Below are 24,892 nucleotides of genomic sequence, written 5' to 3' on the forward strand. Positions count from 1 at the left end.
GGATCAGTCCCTGGAGAAGGACATCATGCTTGGTAATTAGAGGGTCAGCGAAAAAGCGGAAGACCCTCAGCAAGATAGATTGACGTAGTGGTGCAACCGTGTGCTCAAGCATGACAACGATTGTGAGGATGGCGCAGGAGCGGGCAGTGTTTCGTTCTGTTGTACGTAGAGTCTCTACGAGTCGGAACCAACTCAACGGCACCTAGCAACAACAGTCTTTCAGTAAGTCCAGAAGAGACCCTTCCACCCACCCCCCCACAAAATTGAACAAATTACAGTTTCTTTGGTTGAGCACCAGATGAAGTGGTCAACTTGCTTATAAAGGAATCATGGAGCTATTGTTACTGAAGGAAGTATTTAGGAACCAGAACTGCCAAAAGAACAGCAGACTCGCACATCCCATTTTCAAGCTCACATCATGGCATCTACTCACTGGAAAAGGAAGCAAATATCACCTGCATTCCTTTTTTATTCTCTCTCTCTTCTTGATTTCTCTCGTTAAGTGCATATAGTTGACATCTGTTAAAGGCTCATATGATGCAACTCCACTGTACTCCTATTAATCCTATATTCCTGATGCATTCAACATTTCTTCCATCCTTTCCGCTGTTAGCCCGCTAGTTCCAATTGTTATTCCTCTCACCCAGCCTACCAGCCACCAGTCTTCCCCTATCCAGTCCACCCTCTACATGCATCCAGTGGGATCTTCTTAAACCATTGCTTTGATTGTGTCACCCTCAAATTCTTTCAATGGCTCCCCATTGTCTATGGAATGAAGCCCAAGAATCCTACTGAAGATCTGTCATGAACTAGACACTGTACAAAAGACTGGGCCTGCAAAGGAGAGTAACACAATTGTCACCCTCAAAAAATTCACTGTTTGACAGTGTGTGATGAGACAAGTGCATCATAAGTAAATTAGAGCCAGATTAAGTAACACAAGTGGTATGAGGCAGGAGGTAAGTTTGGGAGTGGTCATTGCTGGTTGGCTAGAAAAGGCTTCTGGAAGAGCTGATATCTGAGCTACGTCTTGTGGGGTATATAGGAACTCAGCAGTGCAGTTCCCTAAGCAGGATGTTACAGCAGAGCTACCATAAAGGAATGGAGGCTGTAAAGGATGAGAATGATGCAGAATGGAGAATAGACAGATTGGCATGTTTTAAGGAGATACAAGCGAAAAGCCTACAAAAATGACCTGGGGGATAAACTAAGAAGATGCTTGGTAAATTTGGGTTTTAATATGTGAAGCCAAGCTCACAAATAAGTGGTCTGTAGGTTGAATTAATTCTGCAAATGTATTTTGTTGGGCTGCCTAATATTGGCTCACTCTGTGTTTAGGGGGGAGGAGGGAGGAATTAATGTCAATGTTATAAAATTTCTGAACTCACTCAAAAATCCACATTTCCAAATTTCCTTAGAGAATCAGAAAATCTGGTGACTCTGTCGTCTTCCTGCGTGGTGTCTTAGTCATCTAGTGCTGCTCCAACAGAAATACCACAAGTGGATGGCTTTACAAAGAGAAATTTATTCTCTCACAGTCCAGTAGGCTACAAGTCCAAATTCAGGGCATCAGCTCCAGGGGAACGCTTTCTCTATCGGCTCTGGAGGAAAGTCCATGTCATCAGTCTTCCTCCCTTGGTCTGGGAGCTTCTCTGCACAGGAACCTCAGGTCCAAAGGATGCACTCTGCTCCCAGCACTGCTTTCTTGGTGGTATGAGGTTCCCATGTGTCTCTGCTCGCTACTCTCTTCTATATCTCAAAGAGCTATGGAGGCCTCGATGGAGATATGTGGAGGTGGACTCCACAGGAACTGGCTGAATATGGGAGAAGGAGAAGGAGAAATCCCAGGTTTCAATCCTAGGTTATGACATGATGGTGGCTACTTTCTCAGAAACGAAGATCAGGAACATGAGGAAAAGGAGTAGATTTAGGAAGATACAGAATTTGTTGAAGTGCATGGAATTTGGAGTACAGTTAGACGTGCTGGTCCAGATTCTGAGACGGGGCTAAGGGCCATAGAGTAGGTGTGAAAAGAGCATGGAGACAAGAAGAGAAGACGGTGGTGGAAAGCACCCAACAGTGAGGGTTGGATTCTGTCCCTGCCACCATCTTAATGAGAGACCATGGCTAAGCTTCCCAACCTGCCTAAGAATTGGTTTTGTTAGCAGTGAAATAAAGTTCATAATGATAAAATACCTTTCTCCTAAGTTGTGGAAGAGTTTAAACAAAATGATGGGTGTAAGTGGAATCAATACTGCAAAAAGCAGTAGGGTGAGTGGTTAGGGGCCAGGCTTTAGAGCCAGTCAGACCTGGGGTCAAGTCCTGCACCCACCTTTTACTGAAGCAGTTGCTCAGCCTTGCTAAGGTTCCCTTTCTCCATCTGTAAAATGAAGATAATAATAACAATGCCTATCTCAAGCATATAATGATTAAGTACAAGGCCCAACACATATATAATTAGCTTGATAAATACTACAATTACAGTGGTCATGATGGTGACAGTAGGCTTAACAAAGTGCCTGCCTGGTATCACCAGACCCTCAAACAATGTCATTTTTCTCATCTACCTGGAGTCCCTGGGTGGTTCAAATGGTTAATGTGCTTCATAAAAATCAGAGACTGAAACCCTAAGGAGCACAGGTATTCTCTGACATACATGAGGTCACCATGAGTTAGAATCAGCTCCACAGTAGCTGGTAACTGGTACCCTAACTCTACCACTAACTAGCTGTATGACCTCATTCATGTCCATCTGTTTTATCAGGCAGTTGATGGAAAAATGCTTTGAAAGGATTGTCCAAATAAGACAATTATTTATTTCTGCAGTGCATTTACCTTGTAGGAACACAAATTCTACAGCAGTTTCTAATCTAATACCTCATTGACTTCTCATGGAATATGAAGGGCAGGGGTTATTATGCCTAATTTACAGGAAAAAAAAAAAAAAACGGAGACACTGTCTTAGTCATCTAGTGCTGCCGTAACAGAAATACCACAAGTGGATGGCTTTAACAAAGAGTAATTTATTTTCTCACAGTCCAGTAGGCTAGAAGTCTGAATTCAGAGCACCGGCTCCAGGGGAAGGCTTTGTCTCTGTGTCGGCTCCAGAGGAAGTTCCTTGTCATCAGTCTTCCCCTTGTCTGGGAGCTTCTCCACACAGGAACCCCGGGTCCAAAGGACATGCTCTGCTCCCGCTGCGTCTTTCTTGGTGGTATGAGGTCCTCAACTCTCTGCTTGCTTCCCTTTCCTTTTATCTCTTATAAGATAAAAGGTGGTACAGGCCGCACCCCAGGGAAACTCCTTTACATTGGATCAGGGATGTGATCTTGGTAAGGATGTTACAATCCCACCCTAATCCTCTTTAACATAAAATTACAATCACAAAATGGAGGACAACCACACAATACTGGGAATCATGGCCCAGCCAAATTGATACACATGTTTTTAGGGGGATATAATTCAATCCATAACAGGCACAAAGAGCTTAAATGGATTTATACAATTCTCTACAGCAAAGCCAGATATCAAACCCAGGTCTTCTTTCTCCCAAGTCATGGTTCTATCTCTCCATGGGGCCCTTCTTAGCACAGGCTCTGTGCTGAGGGGAACCTTGGTATGCTTCCTGATCACACATCATTCCTAAGTCAACGCTTTCCCTGTTGGGGTAATTTAGGAAACTTTAGTAAAAGGGAAGGTCCTTGAAGGTCTCTGAGGCTTCCTGCATTGTCTCGATTTTGTTAAAGAATTTTGTCTTTTATCTCCACTTGGTGAGGAAAAATATCTTGCAAAAATAAGAGGAACTGGAGTCTGAGCTATGAAGGATGGGAAAGTGGTCGATTTATGTGTTTGTGGTGCGCAAGTTCTAAATGGTGAACTCAGGGTCGTTCCCACTAGACCATCAACCTCCTGAGTGCAGAGTCCATGTGTGCCTTCTCCCCAGCAGCAGGCGCAGTGCTGGGGCAGGACAGGAAGAGGCATGTGTCTCCTGGCGGTCCGAGAAAAGGAAAGGGCTCTGGAATAGAAATCAGCCACCTATTACTTCTGAGACCCTGGGCAAGTTACCGCCCCACCGTGGGCCTCAGTTTCCCCAGCTGCCCAGTGAGGGAGCTGGACTAGCTGGCCTCTCCGAACCCTTCCGGTTCTGATGGTCTACCATTCCCAGTCCAGTTCTCCTGCCCGCAGGCCACGCTGGGTCAGACTGCATCCTGCTGGGTAATTAGGAGATAAGCCCTCCCAAGCCCTCTTTCCCCTCCAGGACTGGCTCCTCACACTCCTAATTTCTGGGCAGCCTCTGTGTTTACTTACAACATGCCCTCAACCTTCAGGCTACAGCTGACCCCAACACCGAAAGCAGCTCTGCTCATTCTCTGAGAGCCAACAGAGCTTGCTCCAGGGACTGGGAGGAGGAAGAAGGGCCTGGGCCCAGAAGGAAATGAGAAATGAATAAATATTTTCATGGATTTCACTTGTAGTCCCCAGCAGGATTCTTCCACTCCAGAGACATGGGGGGTCCCAAACACCTCTTCTTGCTGACTCAGAAGAATTGGGAGGTGAAAATGAGCTTCAGAAAAGTGTGACAAAAGTTTATTTTATGCAGGAAATGCAAACAGCACAGGCTCTGGGGTGATGGAAAACAGAAGGAAGCTCCCCGGGCTGGGCAGAGAATGCCAGGGTGTGAGGTGGGAGTGTAGCGGGGCGGCGGCGCATGTGGTGTGCACACTGAAGTGTGTGTGTGTGTCCACACTGACGTGTGTGTGTGTCCACAGGCTGCCCTTGGGTGCGCCCTTAGTCTGAATGCCAAAATCGGAGCTTGGATTCAAGGAAAGGCACCAAGCTGTTACTCTGGTATGCTCGTAGAGATAAAAGGCAGTGTGGGAAAGGTATTCACTTATTCATTCAGTCCACAAATATTCATTGAGCGCCTGCTATTTGCAAGAGCTCGGAATACAGCAGTAATTAAGAAGACAAAAATCCCCGTGGTCACGACGCTTACAATGCGCTGGGGAAAACAGACAACAACCACTAAATGTAACCCTTAAGTAAATTATAGGGTAAGTGATAAGATGGCAGGCGAAGAAATGACATACAGCAGGGTAAAGTGGATCCAAAAAGCTAGTTGCCCATTGAGTCAACTAGGACTCAAAGCAACCTCACATGTGTCAGAATAGAACTATGCTCCACAGGCATTTCAGTGGCTGATTTTTTTGGAAGTAGATGGCCAGGCCTTTCTTCTGAGGCACCTCTGGGTGGACTCCAACCGCCAACCTTTTAGTTAGCAGTTGAGCGTGGTAACCTTTTGCACCACCCATAGACCCTTGGGTGGGAGTGTTGTTATTGTTAGGTGTCCTTGAGTTGAATCCAACTCACAGCAACCCAGTGAGACAGAGCAGAACTGCCCCAAAGGGTTTTCTAGGCTGTAATGTTTATGGGAGCAGATCGTCAGGTCTTTTTCCTGCAGGTGCGTTCAAAGCACCAACCTTTTGGGTAGCAGCCGAGCACTTAATCATTGTGCCACCAGGGCTCCTTGGGGTGAGGGTAGGGATTATGATTTTGAATACGGTTGTCAGGGTAGGCCTTATTAAGAAGGTTACATCTGAGCAGAGACTTGAAGAAGATGAAGCTAGCCATGTAGCTTTCTGTGGGAAAAGCGTTCCAACCAGAGGGAACAGCCAATGCAAAGGCCGTCAAGGGGGGAAAGTGTGCTTGATGAACAGCTAGGATGGCGTCATCACTGAGCCAAGCAGGAGCGATCGAAATGGGAGATGAAGGCTGACAGGTACAGGTGAGGAGCAAGGAGGGAGGGGCCAGAGTACCAGGGGGCAGGGAAATAGAGTCCCTGCTCAGTGCCGATAAGCCGGCACAGAGTCTGCAAGCTGCCTTCATACCCAAGGTCTCATTTGACTCCTGACTCTAACCAGTTGCCATCAAGTCAACTCTGACTCATGGAGACCCCAAGTGTGTCAGAGTGAAACTGTGCTCCATAGGTTTTCTTTTTTTTTATTGTACTTTAGACGAAAGCTTACAGAACAAACTAGTTTCTCACTAAACAGTTAGTAAACATATTGTTTTACGACATTGGTTAACAACCCCATGACATGTCAGCACTCTCCCTGCTCGACCTTGGGTTCCCTATTACCGGCTTTCCTGTCCCCTCTTGCCTGCTAGTCCTTGTCCTGGGCTGTTGTGCCCCATTACTCTCGTCTTGTTTTATGGGGCTGTCTAATCTGTGGCTGAAGGCTGAACATCGGGAGTGACTTCATTACTAAGCTAAGAGGGTGTCCGGGGGCCATACTCTCGGGGTTTCTCCAGTCTGTCAGGCCAGTGAATCTGGTCTTTTTTTTTGTGAGTTAGAATTCTGTTCTACATCCTTCTCCAGCTCTGTCCAGGACCCTCTGTTGTGATCCCGGTCAGAGCAGTCAGTGGCGGTAACCAGGCATCATCTAGCTGTAGTGAACTCAGTCTGGTGGAGGCCGTGGTAGCTGTGGTCCGTTAGTCCTTTAGACTAATCTTTTCCTTGTATCCTGTTCTCTTCATTCTCCCTTGCTCCCGAAGGGGTGAGACCAGTGGAGTATCTTAGATGGCTGCTCACAGGCTTTTAAGACCCCAGATGCTACTCACCAAAGCAGAATGTAGAACATTTTCTTTATAAACTTTTATGCCAATTGAGCTAGATGTTCCCCGAGACTGTGGTCCCCACAGCCCTCTGCCCAGCAATTCAGTTCCTTAGGGAGTCTGGATATGTCTAACTCCATAAGGTTTTCAAAGGTTGATTTTTCATAAGTAGATCACCAGGCCTTTCTTCCAAGGCACCTCTGTGAACTCAAACCTCCAAAGTTTCAGTTAGCAGTCGAGCGTGTGTTAATCTTCTGCACCGCCCAGGGATTCTGATGACTCTTTAGAGACAGTATTAATGTCCTCCTTTTAGGTTTATGAAAATTGAGGCCTGGGGAGAGTAATGTGCTTGTAAATGCTTAATCATCCGGGTGCGGGTTAAGGGGTCCCGACTTGCAGCTGTAAATACTCCCGCCATGGCCAATTTCAAGCTACCAAGCTGATGTCACTGAACACAGAGCTGGGGAAAGATGCACAGCAGCCCACCATTCACCACACAGAAGTAATAGACATTAACAGCCTCAAGAGCACAGATAATAGTAAAACATTAACATAACTAGAAAGGTATGCGTTTTAATCTGATTTTTTTTAATATAACTGATTAATTGTAAGTTTTGGAAACTTAATTTTTAATGATGGCTGTGTTTAACAGGGTTGCAAAATTCCCCAGAATTTGACCATTTGCTCTTGCCGGCTGGTATATGCCGACTGCAGCCCACCGCTGCCTGGAGACGTTAAAGTGATACACAGCACACGAGAGAGCGGCAGAGCAATAACTAGAACCTAGGTCCCTGGGTTCCTAGTCCAGTACTCTTGAAGGCAAGATTTGAGGATGGGAATTTGGGCCGGGAAGAGGCAGGCTCCTGGGCACCAGCTCACAGATTCCTGAAAACTCCCCCAGTGACTGAGGCGGAGACAAGTCCCTTCTCCCAGCTCCAAATCCAACCCTTTGTCATGGAGTTGATTCCAACCCCCGTGTTCTCTATAGGGTTTTCAATGCTGATTTTTTGGAAGGAGATCCTCAGCCTTTTTCCAAAGTGCCTCTGGGTGGATTCGAACCTCCAAGCTTTCGGTTAGCAGCCAAGTGTGCTCACCATCTGCACCACGCAGGGCCCTTCTCCCAGCTCAGCACTTGTCTAATCAGGCCTTCACTCCAGTCCTGACTGCAGCATACCTTGAGCCAGCTTGTCTGGGCTACAGAAGAGCACAATGACCCTTTGTCTTTTCCTGTCCTTGGGAACTGTTTGGGGCCCAGCCTCGGAGCTGCTGAGGGGATTTGCATGCGAATGAGTCCAGCTCTGAAGTCCCAGAAGGGGTGGGGTGGGGGCGTCTGAGCCATTCACAGGCCAAAGAGAGTGTAAATCCTGCCCTGACCCTCCTAGCCAGCCAGGATTCCCAGCCTCTCCTCGCCCACCACCCCCAGCCTCTCCCCCTGGGACGGTGGGCACTGCCAGTTTCCCACCTGCGGGATGCTTGCTTCCCATGCCTAAGGCAGAGCCCCCTCCCGGCCAGCGCTTTCTTCTCCCCAGGCTCATGCTGCCTGGAGACCATCCCGCAAATGTGCAATCCTTCCTGGCAGCAGTGGAATTCTTGGGCTCCCTAGGACCTGCCTGCTGTTTCTCAGGCTCCCGTATTTTTTTACGGCGTTCTAGCATTTGCACGTACACCATACCGTATTAGGGGCTTACCCAGCTCTGTTAGGAGGTCTTTACTCTGATTAACAAATAACAAATAAAAACACTGTATGGGAAATACTGGTATATCTGGGTCCTGGTCTTAGTTCTGCAGTTAACTGGCCATGTGACTTTGAGCGAGTTACTTGACTTCTTTGAATCTCACTTTTGCTGGTTTGCCTCATGTCTTAAAGGAGTACTGGTTTAGGGGATTGGGATGCTGCAATTACCGACCTGCATCTACCACTTGGTAGTGTATGACCTTGCTCAGTTCATTTAAACTATCTGGGCTTCGGTTTCCTCATCCAAAAAAACGAGGAAAAATCTTCCTTCTCCATGCATTGCTCAGAGGAACAGATGAGCAGCTATTGGTTGTCAATGCACTTTGGAAACTCTGATGTGATGACTCAACGGACAAGTGGGGAGCAATGTTAGCTGTCCTCCCACAGAAACCTGACCAGCTTCCTCCTGCCCTACTCCGATTTTGCCAGCAGGTTTGTGCTGTTTCTGCTGAGTCAGAAAAATGCATGGAAAACAAAGACTCCAACTTCTCCTTAGAGCTCTTCCCTCAGCTCTGAGTCCTCAACAGAGCCTCTTTCCTAAACCCTGGGGAGATGGCGAGACCTTGAGTACCCCGAACCAGGAAACCAGTTGCCGCCAAGTCCTCTCTGACTCACGGCAACCCCGTGTGTGTCAGAGTAGAACAGTGCTCCATAGAGTTTTCAATGGCTGATTTTTCAGAAGTAGATCACCAGGCCTTTCTTCTGAGGAGCATCTGGGTGGACTTGAACCTCCAACCTTTCCGTTAGCAGCCGAGTGCGTTAACCATTTGCACTACTCAGGGACTCCTGAATGAGTATAACAGGCCTTGGCTATTCCCTCTGTCTGGATGGCCTCCCTACAACCTCCCAGCCCTCTACCCATGATGTCCACCTACCTAAGTCCTATTCACCTTTCAGTCTGCAGCTCAAAGGGCATTCCATTCTGCTAAATGTTTTCGGATTCCCTTCAGCTGGATATACTTTTTCCCTTCTTTAATCCCCTGGGGCTGCCTGTCTTTCATTGCAGTTACACACCCTGACACATACACGTTTGAGTACTTGTCTAAGTCTCCTCCTAAATCTCAATTTCCCTGAGGCAGGGGACTTGTTTATTAAGCTGAAGCAACAAGTAAGTAATTCTTGGCATCCCCTGCATTATAGTCCACATAGCAACTTTGTAGATAAATACTTGTTGAATTGAGTGGAAAGAAAAACAATGAGGCCATGCATCAAAATGTTGGCACCCTAAATAACAAAAGCCTAAAGGAACATGGTTGTCTGCAATAAGAAATAGAAAAATGAAGAGCCTGTGATTGCCCGCCGCTTGGGTCTCTGTCATTACGAATATAGTGTCTACGTTTGATAGGGCCTTTCCCTCCATCATGTTGGCACGATGACCCCAGAGATGGGACAGTCCAACAGAAGCCAGAGCTTAATCACTCGCTGTATTCAGAGGTAAATGATCTTCGTAGAAATTGACAATCCACAGCAGGGGCTGCAGATGTTAACCAGGGCCAGTGGCCCATCTGTTTAGGTTATGGCTGGAGCTGTCACTGAGCCACATCCTCTCTGAGAGACTGTCCATTCACACAAGATAAGGTTTCAAGAGGTCCTTGAGCTAGAAAAATTGTTTGACTGAGGGTCTGTGGCTTTTGTCATGTACTCTCTGGGTTGATGGGTCCCTTTCCCCAGGGTCAGAATAGTTCCACAAGCAAAGCTGATATCAGAGGACGTTCGTGGTTATCTTTCTGTCCTTGGGCAGATCACTTCCCCTCTCTGGACCTCAGTTTTCTCTAGAAGGAGAAGGATTAAAATAGCTCTTAAGGTCTCTCTAATATTCCAGGATTCTATTCTGGGCTGCAGGCTGAATTCCCAGGGATCCAAGCTACTGGCTTTCTCTTCCCTGCTCCTGAAAGTATATAGGGCTCCGATTTTCCCATGGTCTCACCTGGGGCATGTTTACCTGGTCTCTGGAGGAGTACAGCTCTGCAGCTGATGACATTTTAATGGCCATCATGAAATAGTTCTTCAGCCCAGAAGTTACAAGGAAGGAGGTTATTTATCACAGACCCTCATGGGATCTCTCCCTTAATCCAAATGATCTCTGGTGGGTTTCACTTGAAAGTATTCTTGGTACAGGCACTATAGAACCCAAGAGGCCATGGAGAAGTTACAGGAAGGAGGTTGCTGTGGTTGAAACTGTTAATGCTAAAGGCATGACGATTCATTCATAGTTGATTCTGTATTACATTGTTCTATACCACAAACAAGTTAGCGTTCATTCATCAGCTGGCATTAATCTATTGTCTGTTGAAACTCCTGTTCACCATCTGTCTTAGTCATCTACTGCTGCTGTAACAGAAATACCACAAGTGGATGGCTTTAACAAAGAGAAATTTATTCTCTCACAGTCTAGTGGGCTACAAGTCCAAATTCAGGGCATCAGCTCCATGGGAAGGATTTCTCTCTCTGTCGACTCTGGAGGAAGGTCCTTGACTGCAGTCTTCCCTTGGTCTGGGAGCTTCTCTGCACAGGAACCTCAAGTCCAAAGGACACACTCTGCTCCCGGCACTGCTTTCTTGGTGGTATTAGGTTCCCATGTGTCTGCTTGCTTCTCTCAAAAGAGATCGGCTTAAGACACTACCTAATCTTGTAGACCTCATCAATATAACTACCACTAATCCATCTCATTTCATCATAGTGATAGGATTTACAACACATAGGGAAATCACATCAGATGGCAAAATGGTACACAATCATACAATGCTGGGAATCATGACCCAGCCAAATTAATACACACATTCTTGGGGAGACATAGTTCAATCCATGACACCATCTTATAGTTGATTTATTTAACACAGGATTATGATGATCTGTTGTTAGTATACTGTTGTCGTTAGCTGCCATTGAGCTGGTTCCAACTCATAACAACCCCCTGTACAACAGAATGAAACACTGCCTGCTCCTGTGCCATCCTCACCATCGCTGTTATGCTTGAGCCCATTGTTGCAGCCACTGTGTCAATCCATCACGTTGAGGGTCTTCCTCTTTTTGCTGACCCTCTACTTTACCAAGCATGATTTCCTTCTCCAGGGGCTGGTCCCTCCTGATAACATGTCCAAGGTATGTGAGACGAAGTCTTGCCATCCGTGCTTCTAAGGAACATTCTGGCTGTGCTTCTTCCAAGACAGATTTGTTCATTCTTCTGGAAGTCCATGGTATATTCAGTATTCTTCGCCAACACCATAATTCAAAGGCATCAATTCTTCTTCAGTCTTCTTTATTCATTGTCCAGCTTTTGCATGCATACGAGGCAACTGAAAATACAGTGGCTTGGGTCAGGTGCACCTTAGTCCTCAAAGTGACATCTTTGCTTTTTAACACTTTAAAGAGATCTTTTGCAGCAGATTTGCCCAATGCAATATGTTGTTTGATTTCCGTCACGTTGGCTTGTTGACTCCAGAGACTAATACTGTACTAGTATGTCAGAATTAGAAGGGAAACTAGAGCTCAGCTAGTTCAAACCCCTGTTTTGCAGGCAGGTAACTGAGAGCTACATCCAAAAAACCTATCGTTGTCAAGTTGATTCCAACTCATAGTGACCCTATAGGACGGAGTAGAACTTCCCCATAGGGTTTCCAACGAGCGGCTGGTAGATTCGAACTACTGACATTTTGGTTAGCAGCCAAGCTCTTAACGACTGCACCACCAGGGCTCTGAGAGCTAGATAGGGTACAGTTATATAGCAGTTTATGGTGGAGCCAAGAATAGAACCCAGGTCCTCCATCTGCCACACCTATACTCTACATCACTCCAAAGCAGAGGTCACAAAGATGGTGCCCTGCAGTTCATGCAGCTACTTAAAGAAGAATGTCTCCTCCAAGTCCTCGCTCTAAATCTAGTCTTAATTTTATTGAGCCCTAACAAGAGCAGTTTAACTGGTTTCTATTCCATAACATATTAGAAATAAGCAAACAAAAGTGCAACTAAGAAGCTGATAACTAGAGAGGAAAAAGAACACTCCATAAAGAAGACGTAAGAATTCCAAAGGCATTTTAGACTGGGGACATTTAATGCAGGACAAGCAACACAACACAACTGAATATCCTGAGATTATCACTTTAACATACTATCATGATGATTGGCATTCATAATGATGTCTCTGGATCAGCAAGAAAGGGCAGTAAGTTTCACTTAAGAAAGCAAGGGTTTCCATAAATTACTTTTGAAAACCATTACATCTAAAGTGTTTTCTTTTCTTATTATTATTATTAATTGTTAGTAAGTAAACCTAGGCTGCCTGGAAAACTCAGTTAACCAAAATAACATACCATCCGAGATGTTCAAAGAAGGGGCATTTCAGCTGTGTGCAGGAAGGCACATTCTACAATAATAAGGATGGTGTGAGTTCAGCTGGTATCGGCAGCCAAGAGGAATAAATAACAAAGTCATGATTTCATCTTCTGTTTACACTTTAATTCCCAAAGTTAGTGATTAATTGTCTTTGTGTTTTGTTGCCAGGGCAAATTGTTTTTCTTTCAAACTCCCACTTACTTTAAATAAATAAACCATTAGTTCCAGAATAAAAGTGTCAAATGCCAAGATACTTTTGACATACTAAGCTAATGAACAATGATTCTGCTAGAAGCTCCTAGAGATAGGCAGCCTTTGAGAATTCTGCTTTAATAACTTTGAAAGGCAGCAGAAATCATTCTTGGTAAGAGATTTGCTCATGCATCTTGATGAAAGCGGCTGTCCAGAGGTGGCAAACACAAACACAAGCCTGAAGGAATTGGGGTAGGCGTAAGATGATCGAGCAGTGGGTAGACCAGGTATTCATAGTCAAACAAATAATTCAGCCAGCTACCACACTGTGCTTCCCAAACCCAACCCACATAAAATCAGCTCTCGGTGACCAATTTAGGACCTTTGCTTGGGTTTCTGAATTTATACAGGGCCTCTGGCTCTTTCAAAGCAGGGAATTATTTTAGCAAATAAGCAATTTTGTGTGTGTCTTAACACATACACGTGCGTGCACACACACACACAATTTCTGAATGATTCAGTAGTATCTGTGTTACTTAGGCTAACTGGTTACATGACTTCCCTATTCGAAAACTTTCAATGTCTTCCTTGTACCCACAGAATTAAGAATCATTTCTTGTCGTGAGGAGCCCTGGTGGCACAATGGTTGAGAGCTCTGCTGCTAACCAAAAGGTTTGCAGTTCAAATCCACCAGCTGCTCTTTGGAAACCCTATGGGGCAGTTCTACTCTGTCCCAGAGGGTCGCTATGAGTTAGAATGGACTTGACAGCAATGGGGTTCTTGTCATGGCATTGTGGCATTCAAGGTCAACCATCATCTCAGAATGCCTTGCACTTTTAGTCCTTAATAACAAATATTTATGGGGTGCCTACTGTGTGTCAGGAGCCCTGGTGGCCCAGTGGTTAAGAGCTCAGCTGCTGACCAAAAGGTCAGCGGTTGGAATACACCAGCTGCTCCTTGGAAACCCTATGGGGCAGATCTATTCTGTCCTATAGGGTCAGTATAAGTCAGAATCGACTCAATGGCAAGGTTTTTTTTTTCTTTTTTTTCTTTTTAATATGTATCAAGCCCTGTTCTATACACTGAAGACACATCTGTAAGAAAAACAAAGCCCTGCCCTCCTGAACCTTACATTCTAATGGGAGTCTTTAGCATGCATTCACAGTGAGTTAAAGTACTTGTCACACTATGACACTCTGTCTGTGTCTGTTTTCCTCAACCTGAACACTGCCTCCCCGTGAAAAGGAGTGTCTTACTCCTCTCTCATCACGGTTGCTTTGCTCAGTGCTGGGCACACACCGGATGCTCAATGAAGGGTTTACGTTGTGAATATAGTTTCTTGCATTTGGAAATGTGGTAAGTTGCTATTGCATATGGAACCCATCTATAAAGCTATCTAACTTCTTTTTGATTTTAACATTGAATTATTTTCAATAAATAAACCATTTAGTTGTCAGCAGGAATGACAAATGTCAAGCTACTTTTCTGTGTGTGTGTGCTTTAGGTGAAAGTTTACGGCTCAAGTTAATTTCTCATACAAAAATTTATGCACATATTGTTCAGTGACATTAGTTGCAATCCCCACAATGTGAGAGCGCACTTTCTCTTTCCTCTTCTGGTTCACCACGTCCATTCGACCAGTTCTTGTCCTTTCCTGCCTTCTCATCCTACCTCTGGACAGGAGCTGCCCATTTGATCTCATGTATCTGATTGAACTAAGAAGCACATTCCTCACATGTATTATTTTTTGTTTTATAGTCCTGTCTTATTTTTGTCTGAAGAGTAGGCTTCAGGACTGGTTTCAATTCTGGTTTAACAGAGCGTCCAGGGGCCATAGTTTCAGGGGTTCCTCCAGTCTCTGTCAGACCATTATGTCTGGTTCAAGCTACTTCTGATGGAAGTAAACAAAATAAATGCAACAGTGACCGAGGGCTACATTGACTTAACCTGTAATGTGTCTTTCAAATCCCAGGACCCTTAATCCCCTTCCCTTGGGTCTCCCAGGCTGCCTGTTCTCAAGAGCAGCCACCACCCTTTTCCCTCCTGGAGACCAGCAGAGAAGCACCCTTGGGAACCTGCTTATCTTGTTTCATTTCCTTTGACTCCAAAGGTAGAAACTGAAGATCAGGTGTTGGCGAACTTCTGTGGCAGGGAGACCACGGACACAGAGCAGACCCCTGGCCAAGAAGCAGTCCTCTCCCCTGGCTCCTTCATGTCCATCACTTTCAGGTCAGATTTCTCCAATGAGGAACGATTCACAGGCTTTGATGCCCACTACATGGCTATGGGTAAGTTAGAATTGAGTGCCTTAATCCTAGGACTCCCTCTCTCTCTAAAGATTGAAACTGTCTTGCGTTCTCTCCTCCTCTTCCTTTTTATTTCTTTCCCTTCCCTCTCACCCTTCTCTCCCTACTTTTGCTACCCCCTCCCCGCCCTTTCTTCATCCAGTGAGGAGCACTGTAAGAAGGCTGTTGCCTATGAGATTCTTTATCATTCTTTCTCCACTCAATCCCCTCCCCAGCCCTCTCCCCCCAGACTCCACCCTTCCAGTTCCAAGCTCCATGCTTCTTCACCTGTCACTCAAAGCCCTCCACAGTCTGGCCTCAGCCTCTTTGCCAGTTTAGCTCTCAGTACCCCTCTTCACAAACACTACTTCCACTACTTTCTAGCCAGACTGAAATACTCTTTACTCCCCACATTTGCTCTGAGCATCCCAACCTCCTGTCCTTGAAGATTCTGTTTCCCATGTCTGAAAGTCTCTTTGGCACTCACTTTCATCACATCACGACTCAGTTGTACGTATCCTTCGAGATCAAGATCCAAGTCCACCACTGCTCTGCATTCTGTCCTTTACCTGGAATTGGTTCCTCCCTCTCCAACAGAGGGACAGTCTTCTCCCTCCCTCCCACTACCATTCTTATCTAGCTTGTGATGGACTTATTTCTGAGCAGTATTTGAGAGGCAGTGTGCTACTGTGGAGGAGATGTAGGGCTAGCAAAAGAATCCAAGGGAGGGCTTCCGCAGTGACTTGCTGTGTGACCTTGGGCCAGTCACTTACCTGGTCTGAGACTTGATTCCTTTTTCTGTGACATAGGAACAATCCCATAGGTTCTACCTTCCTCACAAGGTTGTTGGAGGGTCAAATGTAAAATAATGCCAGTGAATGTGCTTATAACTTCTGACATGAAATGCAAATGGTGGTCATTCCTCAGTGTCCTCCTTCCTCAACTGTAAACCCCTCAAGGGCAGGAACTGCATCCCTTTCTCCCAACAGTATGAAAAGTGTCAAACATATAGTAAAATGGAAAGATTTTACAGTGAACACCTTAATACTCACCACATAGATTCCAGCATTTATTTTTTACTGCATTTGAATTATCCCATATGTGTCCATTTTTCTATCCATCCATCGATGGAGCCCTGGTGATACAGTATTTAAGAACTCATCTGCTAACCAAAAAAAGGTTGGCAGTTCAAATCCACCAACAGCTCCTTGGAAACTCTATGGGACACTTCTCCTCTGTCCTATAGCATCGCTATGAGTTGGAATTGACTCGAAGGCAATGGGTTAGTTTGGTTATCCATCAATAAGCCTTTTTAGGATGCATTTCAAAATAAATTGCAGACATCAGTACACTTTCTAAGTGCTTCAGCATGCATATCATTAGCTAGAGTTTAATATTTGTTTACCAAACCCTTAACGAAACGTTGAATTTTACCATTAGTCCAGAAAGTTCCCTTATGTCCTTTCCCAGTCAATCCACACTCCCATCCTCCTTAGAGGCAACCACTCTCCTGATTTTTTTCCACTATAGGTTAGTTGGTCCTCTTCTAGCTTCATATAAATGAACACATGGAGAATATATATTGGGAGTAAGACTTCTTTTACTCAACGTATTTTTTTTTATATTCATCTGTGTCTTTATATGCATTAGTAGTTCACTCCTTTTCCTGGCAAAGTAAATTTACATTGTATTACTATACTACAATGTATTTATCCATTCTCCCATTGATGGACACCTGTGCTCTAGCCATCTTTTGGCTATCGTGAACAAAGCTGTTATAAACCTTCTTGTATGAGTCTTTTTGTGAACTTATGTTTTAATTTCTATTAGATGCCTACTACATGGCTGTGGGTAAGTTAGATCTTGAAGTTGATCCAGATCTTGAAAGATATGTAGAACTGAGTCATGATGTGATGAAAGTGGAGTACTGGGTCCTAGGGTAGGTATATATTTAGTTTTATAAGAAATTGTCAGACCTTTTCCAAAATGTTTGTGCCATTTCCATCCCTCCACCAGTGTGTGATAGTTCTGGTTGCTCTAAAACAACATTTAGTGTTGTCAATTTTTTAAATTTTAGCCTTTCTGGTGGGTCTGTAGTGTTACCTCATTGTGGTTTTAGTTTGCAAATTTCTGATGACTAATGATTTTGAGCATCTTGTCATGCACTTATTGCTCATTTGTATATCTTCTTTTGAGAAATATGTGTTCAGAAGTTTTGTTCATTTTTTTTAATTGAGTTGAGAAGATACACCTTTTTATCTTTATATTTCCAGTGCCTAGGACAGGACTGGCACACATTAGGGACTTAGAAATAAAGAGAGAGGCAGCATGGAGTAGTAGTTAAGAACCCAGGCTCTGGAGTAAGCCTACCTGGATTTGAATCCTAACACTGCCACTTATGATCTATCTGGGGGACTTTGAGTAAGTTATTTAATACCTCTATATCTCAGTTTCATCATCTATATAATGTGGATAGTGACAGTACCTGATAGCACATGGCTGTTATTACAACTGTTAGGGCCTAGTGGCACCACCAAAATCAGGTTGCTTGGGTCTGAACCTGCATCTCTGTGATCTTGGTTAAGTTGCCTAACCTCTGTGAGATCTAGTTTCCTCATTTGTAAAATGGAGATAATAGCTACCTCTGGGCTTTATGTGAAGATTAAATGAGAGACTCTAGGTACCTCCCAAAACAGTGATCAGCCATAGTCAGTATCTGTAACTGTTGCCTATTTTCATTATCACTATGCATGTGCAATTAACTGAGAGCATCTACCTGCCCAACAGATGTGGACGAGTGCATGGAGCAAGAAGATGAGGAGCTGTCCTGTGACCATCACTGCCATAACTACATCGGTGGCTACTACTGCTCCTGCCGCTTTGGCTACCTCCTTCACACGGACAACAGGACCTGCCGAGGTAGGACCTAGGGATGATTCTCTATATTCCCCTTAGGAGCGCATCTTGCAAATCAGATTAGAGAAGGCTCAAAGAAAAACACATATGTTTTAGCAATGCTTAAATGGAATTCATAGAGATGTGCCTGAGATACTACATGGATGAAGACACTAGAATGCCCACCTAGCCGGGACCCTGGGCTCAGGATGTCAAAGGACAGCATGAGAGAAGCTCTGGCTGATTAGCCTATCTTTTATTCCTAGGCAGCATTTCTGCTCTATGTCCCTGTCCCCTCTACTACTATAGGTTATCAGCCCGGTCAGGCGAAAGGAAAAGCTGGGTTCCCCAGTCCTCTCTCCCTGAGCCATGAGCTATGCCTCACACAGCAGTTCCTTTTTCACTTCTCTTCCACGGCTCCTTAAATTCCCCTTACACAGAGAGCACCTTGGTCCAAAAGAAAGAAGAGGGAGTAAAGAGGCAAGTATTGCGACAGCAAGTTCCCACTCCTCGCTCTGTTCTCATTCTTTCATCAACATACCTACTATGCTGCAATCACTGGGCTGGGGCCAGGAGTGGAGAAATGGAAGGGTTCAGACACTTTCCATGAGGTATTCCAGGCTGGGTGAGGTAATAGCCACATAAACAGTAGATGCTGTAGATGCTGTAAAGGAAGTGTGGACACACCATAATCAGGTGTAAGTCAGCCTGGGGAAATCACCAAATGCTTCCCAGAGGTGGCACCCTTGAAGGAGGTGAATGGAGAAGGAGGAGGAGGGCATCCTAGGCCCAGAAAGCGGCCCTGCAGACGTTCAGAGGCATAATAGAACTTGGAATGTTTGGAACTGCCAGGGGCTTAGTGTGGCTCGGGGAAAAGAATTCGTGTTTTAGAAAGATCACTTGGAAGCTAAGTGAGGGATCCTTGGTGGAGGGCAAGGCTGGAAACAAAGACTCCTTTTTTCTCGTCTTTCACAAACTGCTGCTTGCTTCTCAATAAAACCCCTATAAAACAAAAACAACAGGCTCACACAGGCGTTTTCTTGAAGAGGGTTATATTTTCTATTGTTTTCATTCAGTAAATATTTGGGTATCTGCTATGTGCTGAGTATATTGGGAGCTAAGAACGACGTATTGCACCGGGCAAATCTGCTGCAAGAGATCTCTTGAACGTGTTAAAAAGCAAAGATAGCACATTGAGGACTAAGGGGCACCTGGCTCAAGCCATAGTATTTTCAATCCCCTCGCATGCATGCAAAAGCAGGACAATGAATAAGGAAGACCTAACAAGAATTAACACCTTTGAGTTATGGTGTTGGCCAAGAATATTAATATACCATTAATATACCATGCCAGAAGAACAAACAAATCTGTCTTGGAAGAAGTACAGCCAGAATGTTCCTTAGAAGTGAGGATGGCAACACTTCGTCTCACTTACTTTGGACATGTTATCAGGAGGGAATAGTCCCTGGAGAAGGACATCATGCTTGGTAAAGTAGAGGGTCAGTGAAAAAGAAAAAGATCCTCAACAAGATGGATTAACACAGTGGCTGCAACAAGGGGCTCAAACAGCAACAATTGTGAGGATGATGCAAGACCAGGCAACATTTAGTTCTGTTTCACGAAGGGTCACTGTGAATCGGAACCGACCTGATGGCACCTAACAAGAGGAACACACAGAGCAGAGCAGGGTCTCTCCGACTTGTTTTCGTTTTCACCCCCACCATGAGCTTTTTTAAACTTTTTTTCCTATTTGTCCCCTCTAAAATTTTAATGCCACAGATATACTGTATATCTGGTTATGTACTATCTGCATATCTGTGCATTATGTATACAAAGAGTAAGACTTTCCCCTTGGGCTATTTTAGCCCCCTTGAGGGTGATATTGCCCCCATATGCATGGGGTAGAAATGAAAACAAATCACAATTCAAGAGACCTGAATCCAAACCTTACTCCGAAACTCATAGCTGGGCGACTTTAAGTTAGGCACACTCTCCTTTCTGGATCAATTTTCTTATTTCTGAATTAGCAGGATGCATGATGGTTCAGAAGCGATTGACATTCCAGATGCAGGACTCGGTGGCTCAAGGGCATGGGTTCAGTGGCAAATAAAGGAGCATTAGCAGGGCTAAGGCCTGACCGGAATCCCAGGACACTGGGTCCTTGGTAGCAGTGAACGCAGTGGGGCAACAAAGCAGAATCCCTGAGCTCATGGAACTTACAGTCTATGCGAAGGGGGTGAGAAAATTAATATATTACATAATGTCAAGGAGTGGGCAGCACTATGAAGAAAAATAAAGCAAGATCAGAAGTTAAAGAGTAAGAGTGTGTATAGGTGGCAGGGAGCCTGTGTTAGAAGAGGGGCCAAGGAAGACTTCGAAAAGAAAGACAAAAGAAGTCCAGACATTCCCCTTGACCATTTTGTCTCAAAACTCTCCCATCTCTGAGCTCCCTTTTATTCCCCCTCCCCACCCACCAGGATCAGAAAATCTGGTGAGAAGAGTCATCACACAGGGCAAGAGCCCTGGGTAGAGAACTAGAAAGCCTGGGTTTGAGTCTTGACTATGAAAATGACTAGGTGTACAACCTTGGATAAGTCATTTTCCCTCACTGAACTTCAGTTTCCACGTCTGTAAAATGGGACAATGATTTCTTCCCTGTTGACCTCCTGGGACACTGGGAGGATCCAACAAGTAGCAGATAAAAAGGGGTGGCTGTAGTGTGGTTGTGGTGTGCCATTTTGCTCCGGTGTGTTTCCCACAGTGGAGTGCAGTGACAACCTCTTTATCCAGAGGACCGGCGTTATCACCAGCCCCGACTTCCCCAACCCTTACCCCAAGAGCTCGGAATGTCTCTACACGATCGAGCTGGAGGAGGGTTTTATGGTCAGCCTGCAATTTGAGGATATTTTCGATATTGAAGACCATCCTGAGGTGCTCTGCCCCTACGACTACATCAAGGTAAGCTTGAAATGGACACTTGCCCTGGAAAGGCTGGAAAACCTTGGCTGACTTGGGCAAATTGATATTCTGGGCCCTTTACCCTCTCCCAGGATAGGAGGCCAAGCAGCTAGTTTCCCAAAAAAAGTAATTATTTGAAATAACATCCACCAGTTTAATCAGATACAGTTTAGGGATCTTCCTTGGGTCCCAAACTGGACTCCAGGCCACCAGGGTGGTTTAAGCAGGAGAGTTTCTGGGTCAAATTTTCTGCAGGGCCAGCTTCACAGGCATTCAACTTGGGCTGTTACACAGGACTCTGCTCAGAAGGGCCCATGCTTGGTTTAATGATCTGCTGCCACTATCTTGAAATTCTTCACAGTTTTTTAACAAAGGACCTGCATTTTCCTTTTGCACTGGGCCCTAAAGTTATGTAGTACTGCTTGAGGGAAGGAGGATACTAAAAGGCAAATAGTGTAGGAAAGAAATGCCCATAGGTCAATGGTGACTCAATTTGCGGTTATTCCAACGGCGTAGGTAAAATGTAAGGGTAGCCTGAATTAGAGCTGTGACTAGGGTGGCAGGGAGATATTTTTAAGACATGTAAGAAGTAAAATCAGCAATTCTTGGAGAGTGCTTGGCTGAAACATCCAAGTGGAGCACACATCCGAATGTTAGGGTCTCATCTCAGGAGAGATGCTGAGCGGGGATAAAGATAGGCACCTTCAAGGGTATATAATAGGTGGTGGTTTAAACCATGGAAATGGGTGGGACCTCCTAGAGAGAAAAGAAGATGGAAGAGCACAGCAGACTGGGAGACCTAGGCAGAGGAAGAGGTGCCCAGAAATGAGGCTGAGGGGAACAGTTAAAGGGGTTGAAGAGAGCCAAAAAATGAGACTGTGAAAGAGCGAGTCTGGCAACAGTGGCAAATGTCAAAGAGGACTTGGATAGGAGAGGCAGAGAAGCCTGAATGCCTCTGAAAGGAAACTGAAGAACTTAGATACTTGGATAAAAACGTTAAGAGGCAGCTTGACTCCAGCTGAGCTAGCAGAAAGCATAGACCATTATTTTCTATTGCTGGACAACAACACCCATTTATTAGCTCACAGGTCTGTAGGTCAGCAGTCCGAGTGAGCTCACCTGGCTTCTGAGCTTTGGGTCTCACAAGGCCAGAGTCAAAGTGCTGACCAGATTGGGGTCTCCTATGAAGGCTCTGGGAAAGAGTCCACTTCCAAGGTCCTTCAAGTTGTTGGCAGCATTCAACTCCTTGTGGCTGTAGGATTGAAGTTCCTGTCTTCTTGTTAGCTATCGCCATCACAAGCAAGTCCTCCCACTTGACTCGCTTCATCTCAGCAATGGAAAATCTCCCTCCATTGAATCCCTTCTGCTACCAGCTGGAGAAAACTCTGCCTTTAAAGAGTTCATGAGACTAGGTTAGGGTCATCCAGATAATATCCCTATGTCCAGGTCAATGGATTAGTAATTTTAATTATGTTTGCAAAATGTCTTTTGCCATGTAACTGACATAATCTCAAAGTAACACCAGGACCGCTTTAAAATTCTATCTCCATACATCATATCCCAGGAGCTATGCATGTGAGTCTTATCCAGGCCTTAACTTCTGGGATCTTTATTTCCCCTACTCACAGTAAAGAAGACAAGACAAAGATGTCATCCAGGACAGATGAAGTCACCAAATGAGGGTTAAGGAGGTCTGGTCTTCATAGATGGAAGGAAAAATAGTAAAAAGGATAAGAAGAACCCAGGACTGGAAGTTGAGAAATGTGGATCAGCTAGTAACACCTATTCCCTTCCCTCCACCCCCACTGCCTTCCTTCTAGTCCAAACCACCACTGTCTCTCTCCTGGTCAACTCTGAAGCTTCCTAACTGATTTCCTTGCTTCCCCTCTTGCCCTACACAATTATTCTCCCACAGCATCCAGGCTTACCTTTATAAAAGCTAGATTAGAGGAAGATTGCACTTTGAATTAAATCTGAGTTCCTCAACACAGTGTGTCCCTTGCCTGCCTTTCCAGTCTCACACATGGCACTCACTCTCATACTCCTCTGGTCTAAACACACTAGCGTCCTTTCTCTTAAAACTTGTCAAGCTCTTTCCTGCCTTTGGCCTTGGCCTTTACATATGCTGTTCTCTCTGCCTGAAAAGCATTTTCCCCTTTTCACATGACACACTCCTACTCATCTTACAAGTCTTAGATCCAATGTCACCTCCTCCAAGAGTTCTTCCCTGACCACCTATCTAAGTGACCCCATTCATGTTATTATCTATATAAATGATGAATTATATAAGTTATATAAATAATAAATGTATATCATATATGATATATCACATATATCATCATGATGACTTTTGATAACTCTTACCATGGCCTGTAATTATTTTGTTTATTTATTTATTGTTAGTCTCCTCTGACTAAAGTGCCTGGTTCTTTGAAAGAAAGAATTTGTCTACCTGGTGCTCCTGGGCAGGGTTCTTTACCTTTCTGAGTCACAACATGTTTATAAGAGCAGAGGATCATAAGCCTGCCTTGTCCATGTCCAGAGCCATTGTAAACTGCATGCAGGAGAATGGAGGTCAAACTGGTGAGTGGTAGCCCCCACCAACACCATGAATAAATACTGAGTGTCCACACTGAGGCTTCCAGAAAAATCCAGAGTGCAGTAGCAGGGTTGTCCTGTAGCAGCCACCTTGGCCGTTCCGATGTGATGCTTCTTCTTTCTCTACCTCTTTCCTCATAGATTAAAGCTGGTTCAAAAATTTTGGGACCCTTCTGTGGAGAGAAAGCCCCAGGACCCATCAACACCCAGAGCCACAGCGTCCAGATCCTGTTTCACAGTGATAACTCGGGCGAGAACCGAGGCTGGAGGCTCTCGTACAGGGCAGCAGGTAACACAGCTCTCGCCTCCCACGTCACATTTAGCCACAACACTCAGCCCTCACGGGGGCCGGGGAGAAGAGGGGTGCTGGCCTGGGCCTCCTCTGGGGACCTGCCAGAACTCCCAACTCTCCCACTGGGTAGCCGCGGACTCTGCCCAAGGCACATCCACTTTCCTAACTCAGTTCCCTGTCTATAAAATGGGGATGGGAGAAGGCAATGATGGTGAGTTTGGACTAGCCTGGTAATTTTCAAAACTTATTATACTTCAGAATCACATGGGGAGCTTAAAACAAAAATCTTGTCTCTAAATCCCACCCCTTATACTATGATTCATTAGGCTGGGAGAGGGCCCTTCCAGTTCCAGCCTTCTCTACAATTTGGCTGTGGCCTGTAGCTCAGAATGTTTCATTACGGCTATTGCCTCCATGTGACCCACCCAAACTGGCAAGGCCCACAGGTCTCATTCTCCAATCCCTCAAGGCAGTGAGTTCCAGCCCAAACCCTGATGCGACCATTCGACCCAAGGGGTCTGCTGTAACTGGAGGAAGAGGGGGAATATCAGTGACAAAAGACCACAGCTGATCATGACTAATCCACAGTTAATGGGCTCTGGAATCCTGGTCCCACCTGCCTGATCACATCCAGTGCCCAGTTCTGGGGAGAGGGGAGAAGAAGATATTAACAAACAAACATTGTCCGGGAAAAGTGTCTGGGAGAGGTCCAGGCCTGGAAACCCCGTCCGATTTCGCCTGGTGAAGAGACGACTCAGAGGCATAGAATCACAGTCTCATGTTGGCACTTTGAACGATGGTCTTGGCTAGAGCATGACTGGGGTCATTCTGAGTGGCCCAAGTGGGCAAACTACGCCCAGGTAGTAAAAATTACAGGGAGATCAATTTTATCTGAATATTGAAACACTGTTCATTTAATCAGAGAAGTCCATGTACAGAAGGCACAAGTGCAGGAGGTGAGCCAACAGATGTCTACATGTGTCTGCTCTGGAG

The 24,892-nt window shown here is 45.2% G+C and overlaps 1 protein-coding gene across 2 annotated transcripts in view; it reads left to right on the forward strand.

Annotated features, from left to right (window-relative positions):
- Positions 1–24,892, forward strand: part of MASP1 (MBL associated serine protease 1) — a 58,529-nt gene that overhangs the window by 16,436 nt on the left and 17,201 nt on the right. For both annotated transcript variants that reach the window (XM_004382242.1, XM_012557258.1), the window contains 4 exons: positions 14,982–15,159; positions 17,944–18,075; positions 20,813–21,009; positions 23,749–23,896. In XM_004382242.1, the coding sequence (XP_004382299.1) occupies positions 14,982–15,159; positions 17,944–18,075; positions 20,813–21,009; positions 23,749–23,896 (655 nt within the window). The remainder of the gene's footprint in view (positions 1–14,981; positions 15,160–17,943; positions 18,076–20,812; positions 21,010–23,748; positions 23,897–24,892) is intronic.

The sequence above is a fragment of the Trichechus manatus genome, unplaced genomic scaffold (assembly GCF_000243295.1).
Source record: "Trichechus manatus latirostris isolate Lorelei unplaced genomic scaffold, TriManLat1.0 scaffold00092, whole genome shotgun sequence".
Classification (NCBI taxonomy): domain Eukaryota; kingdom Metazoa; phylum Chordata; class Mammalia; order Sirenia; family Trichechidae; genus Trichechus; species Trichechus manatus.